Source organism: Pipistrellus kuhlii, unplaced genomic scaffold, assembly GCF_014108245.1.
Source record: "Pipistrellus kuhlii isolate mPipKuh1 unplaced genomic scaffold, mPipKuh1.p scaffold_m20_p_7, whole genome shotgun sequence".
Taxonomy (NCBI): Eukaryota; Metazoa; Chordata; class Mammalia; order Chiroptera; family Vespertilionidae; genus Pipistrellus; species Pipistrellus kuhlii.
The window spans coordinates 74,489,120-74,504,720 of NW_023425573.1; the positions used below are offsets into that span (position 1 = coordinate 74,489,120).

General features: G+C 38.9%; 1 protein-coding gene across 3 annotated transcripts in view; it reads right to left on the reverse strand.

Annotated features, from left to right (window-relative positions):
* Window positions 1–15,601, reverse strand: part of CUNH2orf76 (chromosome unknown C2orf76 homolog) — a 64,687-nt gene that overhangs the window by 25,864 nt on the left and 23,222 nt on the right. For 2 of the 3 annotated variants that reach the window (XM_045575305.1, XM_045575304.1), the window contains exons 1-3: window positions 10,522–10,631; window positions 10,108–10,152; window positions 8,869–9,013 (exon numbers count right to left, since the gene is read on the reverse strand). In XM_045575305.1, coding sequence (XP_045431261.1) covers window positions 8,869–9,001 — 133 coding nt within the window. In that variant the 5' untranslated portion in view covers window positions 9,002–9,013; window positions 10,108–10,152; window positions 10,522–10,631. Of the gene's footprint in view, window positions 1–8,868; window positions 9,014–10,107; window positions 10,153–10,521; window positions 10,632–15,601 lie in introns of those variants that run through there. The other variant, XM_036421584.2, reaches the window with a different exon arrangement.

The window sequence follows — 15,601 nt, forward strand, 5'->3', positions numbered from 1 at the left end:
CACACAGGTTGAAAGGTTGATATATTTCTTTTCTCTGTCAGCTAAGAGAACCTAAAAGAAAATATTAGCAAAATGAGTTCACTAATATATTAAAAGGATCATACAACCACGATCAAGTGGGGTTTGTTTCAGAAATGCAAGGATGGTTAAACATATGTAAATCAATCAATATGATACATCACATTAACAAAATGAAGGGGAAAAAATCGCATCATATCAACAGAGGCAGAAAAAACATTTGATAAAATTTAACATCCATTTAAAATAAAAACTCTCAACAAAGTAGGCACAGAGGAAACATACCTCAACATAAAAAGGTCACACATGACAAAAACCACAGCTAACATCATACACAATGGTGAAAAGCTGAAAGCTTTTTCTCTAAAATAAAAAACAAGACAAGGATGCCAACTTTACCACTTTTGTTCTACGTAGCATTGGAAGTCCTAGCTACAGCAATTAGGCAAGTAAAATTAATAAAAGATGCTATAGCTGGTGTAGCTTGGTTGGTTGGGATCAGCCCATGCACCAAAAGATTGCCAGCTTGATTCCTGGTCAGGGCACATACCCAGGCTGCAGGTTCGATTCCTGGTAGGGGATGTGCAAGAGGCAACCAATCAAAGTTTCGCTCTCACAGAGATGTTTCTCTCCCTCTTCCTTCTTCTCTCTCTAAAAATAAGTCAATAAAAATATTTAAAAAAAATAAATAAAAGACATCCAGATCAGTAAGAAATAAGTAAAACTATTTTTAGAAAATTCTAAAGACTCCACCAAAAAAATTAGAACTATAAACAAATTCAGTAAAGTTTCAGAATACATTAAGTCTGTGGTGTTTCTATACACTAATAACAAACTATTGGAAAGAAAAATTAAGAAAACAAATCCACTCACAACTACATCAAAAAGAATAAAATACCTAGAAATAAATTTAACAAAGGAGGTAAAAAATCTATACACTAAAAACTATGAAATACTGATGAAAGAAACTGAGGACACAATTAAATGAAAAAGTATTCCATGCTCATGAATTGAAAGAATTAATATAGTTAAAATGTCCATACTATCCAAAGAAATCTATAGTCAATGCAATCCTATCAAACTTTCAATGGCCTATTTCACAGAACTTGAGCAAATAATTCTAGAAATTGCATAGAACCACAACAGATTCAAAATAGCTAAAGCAATATTGAGAACAAAGTTGGAAGCATCACACTTCTAATTTAAAACTATACTATAATAATCAAAACATTATGATATTAAAACAAAAACAGACACACAAACCAATTGAAACAGAATTGAGAGCCTGGAAATAAACCCAGACATATATGGACAATTAACAAATGACAAAGGAACCAAGAACATACAATGGAGAAAGGGAAGTTTCTTTAATAAATGGTGTTGTGACAGCCACAAGCAAAAAAGAAAAGAAAAAGAAAAAAAGAAAGAAAAACAAAGAAATAAACAATAAACTAGACTACTATCCTAAATCATACACAAAAATTAACTCAAAATAGATTAAAGATTTGAATGCAAGACCTAAAACCTAAAATTCCTCAAAGAAAACATACGTAGAAAGCTCCCTGACATCAGTCTTAGTGATGTGTTTGTGGATCTAGCTCAAAGGAAAGGAAAACAAAAGCAGAAATAAACAAATGGGACTACATAAAACTAAAAGGCTTCTCCAGAGCAATGGAACCCATCATCAAAATGAAAAGGCAACTTACTAAATGAAGATATTTGAAATCTATCTAGACTAATAAAAGGGTAATATGCTAATTCGACCTGGTTGACCAGACATCTTCTGGACATCCAACTTCCTTCCGGACAAAGCCACAGTCGGGCGATCAGGCCAGGAGGAGAGCAAGCAGTTAGGGGTGAGATCAGGCCAGCAGGGGAGGGCAGTTGAGGGCAATCAGGCCAGCAGGCAAAGGCAGTTAGGGACAATCAGGCAGGCAGGCAAGTGGTTAGGAGCTAGCAGTACTGGATTGTAAGAGGGATGTCTGACTGCTGGTTTAGGCCTGATCCTGCAGGAGTCTCAGATTGGAGAGGGTGCAGGTAGGGCTGAGGGACCCCCCCCCCCAATGCATGAATTTTGTGCACCAGGCTTCTAGAGTGTGTGTGTGTGTGTGTGTGTGTGTGTGTGTGTGTGTATGCTTAGCGACCAAACAGCCTAATGGCCAGTCGCTATGATGAGTACTGACCACCAGGGGTCAGACCCTCAACACAGGAGCTGCCCCCTGGTGGTTAGGGTGCTCCCACTGCTTAGCTGACCAACGGGTGCCAGACACTAAGCTCATGGCTGGTGAGCGCAGCTGCACAGTGTGAGCCTATTCTGCTTCTGTGGCAGCACACTGAGCAGCAGTGGTGGCAGCCGCAGAGGGGCCAGGATGAGCAGGAGCAGCGTGGCATATGGCCTGGGCTCCTCCCTGGCTGCCTGCTGCTTCTTGCACTACTACATCCACTGAGGGGTCTCGGATTGCAAGAAGGCACAGGTCAGGCTGAAGGACCCAACCAGTGCACAAATCCGTGCACCGGGCATATAGTATATAAGAAAGGGCTAAAAATCCAAAATGTATAAAGAACTCAAGACAACTCAACAACAAAAGAAAGCAAACATCCCAATTAAAAAGTGGGCAGAGCCTTAACTAGTGTTGTACTGGTCTGTGCACCAAAGGGTGATGGGTTCGATTCCGGTCACTGGCACATACCCAGGTTGGAGGTTCAATCCCTGGCCCCATTCTGGGAGCAACCAATTGGTGTGCCCCTCTCACATCACTGTTTCTCTTTCTCTCTCTCTCTCTCTCTCTCTCTCTCTCTCTCTCTCTCTCTCTCTCTCTCTCTCTCTCTTCCCACTCCTTTTTACTCTCTCTAAAAATCAATGGAAAAAATGCCCTCCAGTGAGGATAGGCAAACAAATAAACAAGCAAGCAAGCAAGCAGAGCCCTGGCTGATGTCGCTCACTTGGCTGAGCATTGTTTCACGCACCCAGAGGTTTGATTCCCGGTCAGGGCACTTGCCTGGGTTGTACACTCGATCCTCGATGCAGGCATGCAGGAGGCAGCAATTGATGTTTCTCTCTCTCCCTCTCCCTTTCTCTCTCCCTTCCTCTTCCTTTAAAGAATCAATAAAATAACATTTGAAAAATAAAAAGTGAGCTGAGGATCTAAACAGGTATTTTTCCAAAGAAGACATACAGATGACAAAGAGGCACAAGAAAAGATGCTCAACATCACTAATTATTAGGGAAATGCAAACCAAACCATATTGAGATATGACCTCACACTTGTTAGAATGGCTATTATCAAAAAGACAAGAAATAACAGTGTTGGAGAGGATGTGGAAAAAGAAAACCCTTGTATACTGCTGGTGGGATTGGAAATTAGTGTTGCCACTATGGGTAACAGTATAAAGATTCTTCAAAATGTTAAGAATATAAAATTACTATGTGATCCAGCTATTCCACTTCTGCATATTTACTCAAAGAACAAAAACATTCATTCAAAAAGATGTGCATACCCCTGTATCCACTGCAGCATTATTTACAATAGCCAAGATATGGAAATAACATTGGATGAATGGATAAAAATGTGTACAAATATACAATGAAATATTACTCAGCCATAAAAAGTATAAAATATTTCCATTTAAAACATGGATATACATTAAAGGTATACTGCTAGGGGAAATTAAATCAGAAAGAGAAAGACAAATACTTCAAGTGTTCCAACATTCACATCATGGGGTGCAGGAAGAAGAGAGGGAGTAAGAAATTAAAAATCTACTTGAAGAAATAATGACAGAAACTCCCTTCCCTGGTAAAAAGAAATAGACTTACAAGTCCAGGAAGAATAGAGAGACCTAAACAAGATGAGCCCATTGAGGCCCACACCCAGACACATCATAATTAAAATATCAAAGGTTAAAAGCAAAGGTTAAAGGCACATCTTAAATGCAGCAAGAGAAAAGGAGTAAGTTACCTACATAGGAGCTGATTTCCCAACAGAAACTTTGCAGGGCAGAAGGGAGTAGCAAGAAATATTCAAAGTTATGTAAAGCAAGGAACTACAATGATAGCAAAGCTATCATTTAGAACTGAAGATCAGATAAAGAGCTTCTCCGACAAGAAAAAGCTAAAGGAGTTCATCACCACCAAACCAGTATTACATAAAATGTTGAAGGGAGAAAGGTGAAGACAAAGATGAAGGTGAAGATGAAGATGAAGATGAAGAAAAACTGATTAAAATACATGGCAATAAATACACATCTATCAATAATTGAATATAAAAATCAAAATAAGTGAACAAGGAATGTAATGAGCAAAATAAACTGATGAATAAAATGGAACCAGAGGCATGGAAACATGGAACAGACCGATGAATCTCAGATTGAAGCGGGGAGAGGGTGGGTGGGAAGAGATTAATAAAAAACCTTATAGGCATATATGCATTACCCATGGACACCAACAATAGGATGGTGAAGGCCTGGGGTGGGGCAGGATCTGGGTGGAAGAGGGCAAGGGGGTGGGGAAAAAAGGGGTGAGACATCTCTAATACTCTCAACAATAAAGATTTAAAAATGAAAATAATATTCAGAAAGGCAAGAAGGCATCTAAAACTACCCCCAAAAGATCATTCATCACAGTGAACACTGTATCTGTGGGTAAATTCACTAAGCCATAATCTCAAACCATCCTCTAGTTCTCAGATGAAAAACACTAAAGCAGTTGTGAATCCACTTGTTTCAATGATCCCACGTAAGCAAGGCAGGCAGTAGAGAAGAATAAGGGGTCAGTGTTTCAGAGTACATACTGTTATGGTTAAACTACAGCTTTGCCTTTGATTAGTCATGTATCTCAGGCGTTTTTTAAATATATTTTTATTGATTTCAGAGAGGAAGGGAGAGGGAGAGAATAGAAACATCAATGATGAGAGAGAATCATTGACCGGCTGCCTCCTGCACGGTCCCTACTGGGGATGGAGCCCGCAACCCAGGCATGTGCCCTTGGCTAGAATCAAACCTGGGACCCTTCAGTCTGCAGGCAAACGCTCTATCCACTGAGCCAAACAAGCTAGGGCTCAGGCAAGTTTCTTAACCTCTCCCTTCCTTAGTTTCTTCACCCATAAAATGGGGGGAAACTTCCTAATTTACAGGGATGTGTAAAGATAAAATGAGATAATCTAGTTTTAACACAGTACCTAATACATATTAATTTCACAATTACTTCAAAAATTCCTCAGTATGAAACTCCTTGGTCTTTGTATGCACGAAATTCATAAAAGGTAAATATGTGGTACAGCGACCTTTCAGAGCAACCCCAATCAAATGACAAGGTAGGCCTGGGCACAGATCCCATAACTCAAAAACGTCTGTACCCAAAAAATTCCCTTATAGTCAGCGGAACACACTTCCCAATGCCGTGGTTAAATCACTGCTCACACAGGTGAAAAGCCGTGAGTGGCAGAGCTGAGCCTCTAACTGTGACCCGCCTGCTGCTCTAAGGGGTAGGCGTGAGGTCCTGGGAGGGAAAGAACACAATGACCCTGGGAAGAACACATCTTCTCGCCACTGTAACACCTGAAGCTTACACTTTATGCTTGAGGACTTCAAGAACAACCTATTCTGTCCTGTACCAAGGGCCTCAGAGCACTCACTGTATCAACACTGAAACACTGTAACCCATCACACAGAGATACTAAAATAAAAGTGTAAGATTTGTTTCTATTTCATGAACATGCTTTTAGTGATATTCTTTCAAAAGCGGACTCTCAATAGTTGTCGGTATCTTAGTACCAACTCTCAATCTCCCTCTAACAAGAACACAGCAATAAATATACCTATATACTCTAATAAGCCTAGTTACTTTAAGGAATAATTATGTCTTATAAAATATTTTATAGTTACCACCAAGTTGACTGGTCAGTCTTCTCTATGGATTTACATAATTCACCTACTCCTTACTCAGTAAAACTACCCAAAATTAGACAGGAAAAAAAAAACTGAGGGAGACCCAGCTGATGTTGTTCAGTGGTTAAGCATCAACCCATGTGAACTGGTCAATGGTTCTTTTTCATCACTGATGTTTCTCTCTCTCTCTCTCCCTTTCCCTTCCTCTCTCTGAAATAAATAAAAACATTTTTAAGTGAGGAAAAAGAGTTTAGAAAATCTATAAAGTCAAATTGACAACATTTTAAAAAGTTAGCTATACATACTTACACTGCACAAATATGTATAAATCAAGATCTTGGTTTCCCAGTACCATTCTCTGTAATGGGACCAGAGCTCCCCTGAGAAATGGCTGATCCTAGGGCTGCGGCAGGGGAAGAACAAGACAAGTCTGGAAGGTCTTACTCTAACAAAAACTAAGAAAGTGCTCAAAGGATGCCGGGTCATGTTAAAAGGACAGGGAGCCATATTTACGGAGCTACCATAGGCCAAAGCGGGAATAATTAGAGCATCAAAATAAATAATGATAGTTAAAAATTATAATCCCTTCAATAAAGTAAGGATCCATAATTCCACTGTTATATAAACAAATGGCCAAGTAAATGCTGTGGAGTGGGGCATAAAGCTCTTCCTTCCTGTACAAAAACAGCTAATACACGTATCAGGAATGATGGAATAAGAAAAATCACCACCTACCAATCATCATCATCATCACTGATTCAGGCAGAAATCATCAAAGAATGCTAAGCTAGCTGAAACCAGTTTGGCTCAGTGGATAGAGCAGCCTGCGGACTGAGGGGTCTCAGGTTTGATTCCGGTCAAGGGCATGTACCTGGGTTGCGGGCACATCCCCAGTAGGGGGTGTGCAAGAGGCAGCTGATTGATAATTCTCTCTCATTGATGTTTCTAACTCTCTATCCCTTTCTCTTCCTCTCAGTAAAAAAATCAATAAAATACTTTTTTTTTTTTAAATGCTAAGCTAGTGGATGAAATTTTGAGAAGTAACAGGACATTCACATACCCAGTCTCAGAATATGCCTCCATAACATACTTTTCAATTGCAATTAAATTTGCAGAGCAGAAACTGCCAGGCACCACCTAAACCGATCTAAGTTATCGCTGCCAGTAATGGGGCTCATGGGCAGCAGAGCCTCCTGGTGACGTCAGCATCACTTCTGTAAGTTCTCTGCCAAGAGGCATAACCTAAGTCTAATCATGAGAAAATGTCAGAAAATCCTAACTGAGGGACATTCTATAGAATAACTGGCCTGTACTATTCAAATTTGGCAATGTGATAAAATACAATAAAGGACTCCAGATTAAAGAAATTAATTTCAGGTTAAAGGTATTGACTATAATATGATTTGAATTTTCTTTTGTTACAGAAAGACCTTGTTGGAAAAATTAAAATCTCAGTAAGATCTGTAAATTATGTAATAGCATTTTTTCAGTGTTAAATCCTAGTTTTCATCACTGTACTGTCATTGTACAAGAGAATTCCTTGTTTTTAGGAAATACACACTGATATATTTAGAGATAAAGGGGAATCATGTCAGCAACCTACTTCTAAGTAACTCAGAAAGAAAACTGGGAGGGGCAGTAAGGAGAGTAAGAGAAGAAAAAAAAGGGGTGAAAGAAAACAAATGTACCAATGTTCACATTTGGAAATCTGTGTAAAGAGTATCCAGAAATTCTTTCAACAATGTTTTTACAACATTGCTGTGCCTGAAATTATGCCAAAGTAAAAAAAAAAATAATAAAAATAAAAATGTGGATATAAAGTGATACATCTGTCAAAACTCATGGACCAGCATGCTAAGATCTGTAAATTATAACATGTATAAACTAATTAAAATAATTAAAGCTTAAAATAATTCAGTTAAAATAATTAAAATAATTATTTCAGTTAAAATAATTAAAGCTTATTCTAAATATTTTATCAAATATTGATGACTGGAAACTTCAACAATTGAAAACAGAAGTTGGAAACCCATCAAGGGCCCGTCAAAATGGAGACTAACTCCATGTCCGCTGTTTTGGAGCGTGCGATGATAAACTAGCACCAGCTAGTCTGGTCACTTCTGTGATGGCAGGGCCCCCAGCTCTCACGGCCTGCTGGCTGTGGAATCAGGCCTGCACCCTCTGCCAGCTCCCAGGAGGCCTTCTGTGTGCTCAGCTCATAGTATCAACACCTCTCATACTATTGTTTAATGTGTTTATTTCATCCTAAATGAGCTTCACACACTCCCTTACTAATCAACCCCCAAACACAGAAGCCTGTTACAAACAAACCTGGACCTTAAATGTTTTTAATTTTGAGAGAAAGAGAGAGAGACCACATATGGCGGGAATACTCCCTGAAAATGTTACAGAAAACCGGAGAAGAACCAAGCAATACTTAGAGAGATGGAGTTACATTTAGTATGCGAGCGGGTCCAGAGGAAAATGTCTCTCAAATTCTGGGCCCCAACATGGAGGAACTTTCCCATTTATATGTTTTTAAGCTTCTTTGTCTCCCAAATATGGGGTGTTTCCAGCCCTCTTTGCAAGTTCTTAAAGAGCCTCTATGTGCTGGGGCCTTGAGATCTCAAAGGCTTAATTTCATCTGGGGAAAATGTAATGGCCTCTCTGAAGTGGGAGTAGTCTTATTTTCCTTATCATTTAAGCAAGCAAGCAAGCATTTACAGAAGCCAAACTGCAGGGTTAAAATTTCAAACAGCAGTTTGCATATAAGATGGCTGCTTCAGAAAGACAGGCACTGCTGATAAGCCTTAGGTGCAGAAAGGGAGTCGGCCTGGCCAGCACCTGGCTTCTCACCTACATTAATACCTTCCAAAGTGTTTTGCAAAAGATTACTATCAGTGTAATAGTCAACTATTTTCTTTCAAAATACTAATAAAACAAAATGACTAAGGTGTCTCATACCTTGCTTCAGAAATACTATAAATTCCTTTACAGTTTGGTCTAAATTAACTCCTTGATATACAACAGGTTTGAAGTTCCGATGCTCAAAGGAACGAATGAGGCGAACTGTGATGGTCACTTCTTTGGAAGCCATGTGAAGAATCTCCTGTGGCAAGGGACACGAGAACAGTCTGTATAACACCAACTCAAAGCTATGGCCTGCATTTCTGCCATCAGCTCCCTACACCCAGACCATGTCTCCCATACTGTCTGGCACAGCCCCCACACCAACGCTGACTCTCGGGCACACACGAGAGTCCAAGGTTACCCTCCACCTATCCGCTGTCACCTGAACAGCCTTGTCACAGCTGCTGATAGTCTGACTGGCAGAAAACTGATGGCACGGAAGACAAACACAAGTGACATGTGAGGTGGGGAAGACTCAGGTTCATGTATGGTGACAAGCAGGGGTTGCCAAGGACAGATACCTGGCATACACACAGCTGCCTTAGATTTGCTATGCGGGGGGTCTCCTCACTTGGCCCTGAGATGAAATATGTTTATATCAGGACAACTATGAGCAAACCACATCTTAATCTCACAAATGCTGCCAGATTTCAGTGTTGATTTAATTATATGCCATAGTATCAACAACCTCTCATACTATTGTTTAATGTGTTTATTTCATCCTAAAACCATGTACTAGGGCCATGTGCCAGGTGTTAATGTTATTGCATTTTATTCTATCACCAAGTCATAAATTATTACACTCATTTTAAGGATGAGAAAACAGACTCAAAGAGATTGTACAAATTGCCCAAAGTCATAAAGTTTAAACAAAAATTTAATTTCTAAGTCCAGGCTCTCTCTAATATACTACCAGAAAATCACCAGAATTATTTCCTCCAAAAAATCTGCAAAGTTGCCAATGCTTTAATGATACAATTACAGTACATTTCTATCTAGTAGTAACCACCTCGTGCTTCTTTCAACTTTGTATAAAACTTTCAGCCATAATATACAAATGCTAAGAAAAAATACCTATGAAACCTAAGAAAAGATGTCCAATCTCAGTAGTAATCAGGGGAATTAAAAATAACAATGAGATATATCACTCATCAAACTGAAATAAAGTCTGACAATGGCTAGTGTCTGCAAGGGTGCAGAACAATGACAATTTAATCAGTGAAGGAGCGCATCCAAATGGTTACTACTTTAGGAATGGTTGGCAATACTTACTGCAGCTGAACACACACATACCTTTCAATCTAATGATTTCATTCGCAGGTATGTGCACAGGGAGAACTGTAAAAGAACATTCATAGCAACATTACTGTTAATTATAAAAACTGGAAACAAATGTCATCAAGAGAACAACAGATAAGTAAATCATGGATAGTACAGTCAATAAAAATGAATGGACTAGAACTATATACCTCAACATAGGGGAATCTCAAAAATATTATGGTGAATGTAAAAATGGTAGTCAAAGAATCACAGTATATTACCACTTATACAAAGTTGAAAAACAAAGTTGTTGTTATGTGGAAAAGAAGATAATTACTGTATTTTTCCATGTATAAAACGCTATTTTTTTCTAAAATCCTTAGACTGAAAATCGAGGGGTGTCTTATACACAGAAGTCAGTGGAGGAGTGTGCCTAGGTGCTCATACCTTGTCAAATAGGCTTCTTCCAATCACGAGCCTTATTGTCACTGACGTCAGCTGATGTTGTAATTGGAGGTGGAGTGCGCAGATGCAACAGGAACCGGAACGTTCTGAGTCTATAAAGATGTCAAAAAATAGAAAGATAAATACCAGCAAGTGATTGTCTTACTATGCAAAATTCAAACTGAATGTCATCAGCTTTGCAAAAGAGCAAGGAAATAGAGCTGCAGAGAGACAATTTGGACCTCCTCCCACAGAGTGACTTATCATACAGTGGAGAAAACAGGAAGAACAACTTCTGAAGATGCCAAAAAATAAGGCCTTATGTAACCAGCAAAATGGGCAAAAGTGGAGCTGAGGCTTAAGACTTGGATTATGGAGCAGCACCAGAGTGGCTTATGTGTGTCAACCACACTTATTCAATGTCAGGCAAGAATGTTTGCAAGCGAAATGAACATTTGATTTTTATAGGAAAGGCAAAATGGTGCTTCAATTTCATGAGGAGAAAAGGGCTGGTCATGAGAACACGAACAAAGTTAGCTCCAAAAATTCCACCAGTTTATGAGGATGGTCTCACATATATGGACAGTGACTTAGAAGACAGCAGTGATACAATAGAAGTTGAAGAAATCGATAAGTCCGGAACTAATAGTGATGAAGGAGAGAGCAGTGATGCAACAGAGGCTGAATAAAGTGATATGCTGCATAATATCATAATATTGGTATGTCAACATTACCTTTGATAATAACTAAATAAAAATGTGTTATGTTTTATGTTTAAAATATTGACTTCTTAATTTTGGGTTGGAAAAGTGGGGGGCATCTTATACATGGGGGTGTCTTAAACACAGAAAAATACAGTAGCTGTCATGCTTGAGGAAGATGAAGAACACATGCACTTTGCTAGCCATTTATGTCCTGAACAGAACTTAGGTATATGGAGAGTATGTTATACTTTATGCCTTTTAGGATATCTGGAATGTTTCACAATAGACAGCAACAAGCCATACTAATTTGGCCTATAAAGTCATCCTGCCCTGGCCTATAAAGTCTCTCTGAATCATAGAATGCTTATGCAAACATTTACTAGGTTTGAGAAAATATATAGCATATTATATATAGAAATAAAAATTCAAGCAGTTTTAATACATAAATCAATTATAATTATAATTAGCATACTATAATTAAATGAATGGTTCCTAAGGACTAGAATATTTTCCCTCTAAAATAATGTTTCACCTTATAATCTTTAATGAGTTTAAATTAACAAATATTTTGATAATCCCAATACTAGCTACTATACTATCTGTATATTATATATACATATATATATATATATATATATATATATACACACACACACATATATATATATAATTTTATTGATTTAAGAGATGAAGGGATAGAGAGAAACATTAATGATGAGAGAGATTCATTGATCAGCTGCCTTCTGCATGCCCTCACTGAGTATCGAACCCACAACCTGGGCATGTGCCTTGACTGGGAATTGAACCGTGACTTTTTTTTATAGGTCAATGCTCAACCACTGAGCTATGCCAGTCAGGCTATGCTATTTGTTTTAAATCTAATTTACAATGCTCCCCAAAATTCTGATCCTAGAACCTACCACATAATAGTAGTTTGGCTAACATCTACAAAATTATAATTTAAAATAGATCGAGGTACTTAATAAAGAATACCTCTTGAGAGAGGGATATTATTTAAAAAAAAAAAAAACTTCTTTATTTCAGAAGCAGCGTTAACAGGTGTTTAAGAATTATGACTTCTTGCCCCTCTCACCTACCCGCCCCCTCCAACAATATTGATGCCCTCCAAACACACCCACACACATGCTCACACAAACCGGGAAGGCCTAGAACACAGTCCCAGGCCCAATGAGGTTAGAGCTAGCTTTAACCTCCAGTCTATCTCTTAGCCACAACGCACACTCAGATCATACATAGTAGGATCTCAATAAAAAGTAGCTGCTCTTATTGCTTGTCTACTTATGATAAAATAGGTTTGAGTATAAAGACAGCTCCTACAGGCAGCAGATAAAGATTCTAGATTCCCAGGTACAGTGAAACAAATCATGTAAATGATCTAACAGAGGAAGCCAGATAGGCTGGCAAACGCAAGCCTATGAAACTGTTTTATAATTGTAGGGTGTGTGCTTTTTTCCACTTAATATAAAGCTGCCCAAATGTTGTACTTAAATAGTTGAGGCTTTCAATTATGTTGTGTTAATATCTAATTTTGGTCAACACTGTACTGTCATCTTCATAAAAATTTTGTTTATATACTCAGTAACTAAGCAATAATTGATATTATCAGAAGGAAAGAAAGCATTATCTATGTTGCCTTAAAGATTATGGGAAATGCTGCTGGTTAGCTGAGGGAGGCAGACGTACTAAATAGATAGCTTATAAAGCTAATATTACAGATTATAAAATGACATTTTCCCCAGAAGTTTACCTTACATAAAAAAATTCAATCTAAAGAAGTTTAAAAACAATTCTTCAAAAGAAGAGAGAAACCAAAAACAATAAACTTAGAGATAAATAATAAAAAATAGTCAAGCCTATAAAAAAAGATTTAAATAAATGAAATAGACCATGTTCCTAAGTATGAAGTCTCAAAATTATAAGAAATAAATTTTCTATAAATGGAAGAATACCCCACTCAAAATATACAAGAGTGATTTGGGGAACTTATCAGAAATATTTCTAAAATCCATCTGGTAGAACATATTTATTTTATTTTTTAATTAACTATTTTTTTCTCTTATAGTTCACATTCAGTATTATATTTGTTTCAAGTGTACAGCAGAGTGGTTGGACATTTATGTAGTTTATGAAGTTATCTCCCAATAAGTCAGGCACCAGATATAATTACTATAATATTATTGATTATATTCCCTATGCTGTATTTTACATCCCCATGACTGATTTTATAGCTGGCAATTTACACATCTAATTCCCCTTTTTCAAAGAATACATTTGTGAACTTATGAGCAAAGTCATAAAAGAAAAACGAGACCATCAGCACCAGTTATTAGTATGCCCTGTAAAGTAATAGTTAAACATAACAGTAATATATAACAAAGCTTATAAGATTTTCATACATCTACAAAATCAAATAACAAAAATTGTAAAGGATAATTAAGGTATAATAATTTAAGCTGTGATACTGAAACAGGACTAAGCTCACAAATCAGTGAAACATAACAGAAAACTCAAAGATAGATATAAGATTAAAAAACTAGAGGCCCGGTGCACGAAATTCATGGAGAGGGGGAGAGTGTCCCTAAGCCCAGCCTCACCCTCTCCAACTTGGGACCCCACCGGGATCGGGCCTAAACGGGCTGTCAGACATCTCTCTTGTAATCCAGGACTCCTGACTCCCAACAGCTCGCCTGCCTCTGCCTGAGGGGTTAGGGGCACGCTTCTGCCTGCCAGCCTGATCACCCCCTAACCACTCCACTGCCAACCTGATCAACACCTAACTGCTCCCCAGCTGGCCCAATTGCTCCTAACTGCCCTCCCCTGCAGGCCTGGTCACCCCTAACTACCCTCCCCTGCAGGCCTGGCTCCCCAACCCCCAACTGCCCACAACTGCCCTCCCGTGCCAACCATCTTGTGTTCACATGGGGCAGCCATCTTTGGCCACCTGGTGTCTTGGAGTGATGGTCAATTTGCACATTACTGGTTTGGGAGCATTTGGGAGGCAACCAACTGATACGTCTTTCTCACATTGACGTTTCTGTCTTTCTCTCTCTCTTCCACTCTCTCTAAAAATCAATGGAAAATATCGTTGGGTGAGGATTAGCACAATAAAAGTCAATTCGTTGTTCTGGATCCTAACAGGGCACTTATGAAAATGACTTTCTCATTTCACTGAAATGAGAAAATAATCAAATGATTTATGCCTTTCTTATACAGACCGTATTTAAAGGTTTTAAGTAGTTGATGAAGAAAAGATCTTTATAGAATTGCAGCTTAAAAGCTCTGAAAGAATGATAAAATTTAAAAATCATTATTTCCATACCTCTCCGAATGGCTAAAATTAAGCTATTTCCCGGTGTACCTATATTTGCACTTTTCTAATGTGTTATACATCAACAAAAAAGTTATTTCTAAAAGTAAGTTATTTCTACTTCTTTTAAAAAGAGATTACTGAACAAAAGAAAATAATACAGAACTTATCAAATACTGTAAAAGATAAAGAGGATCGGAAACTCCTTTACACACTGATATTCACTGAGGGAAACCAGAAAGCACTCCGTCGTCAGAGGCCCCAGAAGCAGGTCCCTTGCCCAGAACAAGCCTCACCTTGTCTAAGACGCCACAAAGGCCTCCACGCACGCACGGCCCCTCTCTGCCTGTCTGATGGTATTTGCCACCTTCCTCCTGTCACTCCAGAGGGATGACATGGCAGCCTCCGGCTTCCCACACACGGTGCTGATTCCAGGCCACATGGCTCCACTCCCGCCTTTCTCCAAACCCCCTCTGCCCTGGCCTCCACTCTACCACCGGCATCCTTCAATGCCGCCGGGACCCTCTGCTCCAAGACGCCTTTGCAGAAGCTCCTCTCCTTGCCCCCACCCCAAAACAGCTCCCCCATCTGCCTACAGCACCTGATCGGAATGCTTGTGAGCTCCCTGAGGGAAAGAGCAGTGTGGTTACTTCTGTGTACCCCAAAACGGGTGTGGCATGAGGCAAGGTCTGGAGAACTGAAGAGCAGTGAAGGGTTGAGGAAAGCCTGATTCCTCCTTTAGTAAGGAAATGCTGACATATTTGTCCTTCATTATAGGGTCTATGAGCTTTTTCCAGGGCCGTGAAATGTCTAAGATGGGATGGGGATACCTTATTACTCCAGAATGTTGTGGGGTCGAACCCTGGGTTCAAAATAAGACCACCGGAGGCTGATAATTTAATAAAAAAGCAAACAGGAATTTATTGAACTGGCCAGGGCAGCTGCAAGAGTACCACACACAGGTGGACCCTACACGACTGCGAGGCTTTAGGGGCAGGTAGTTATTTTTAAAGGTTCTGAGAAGGAAAACCCCCATTCTGCAACAAACTGT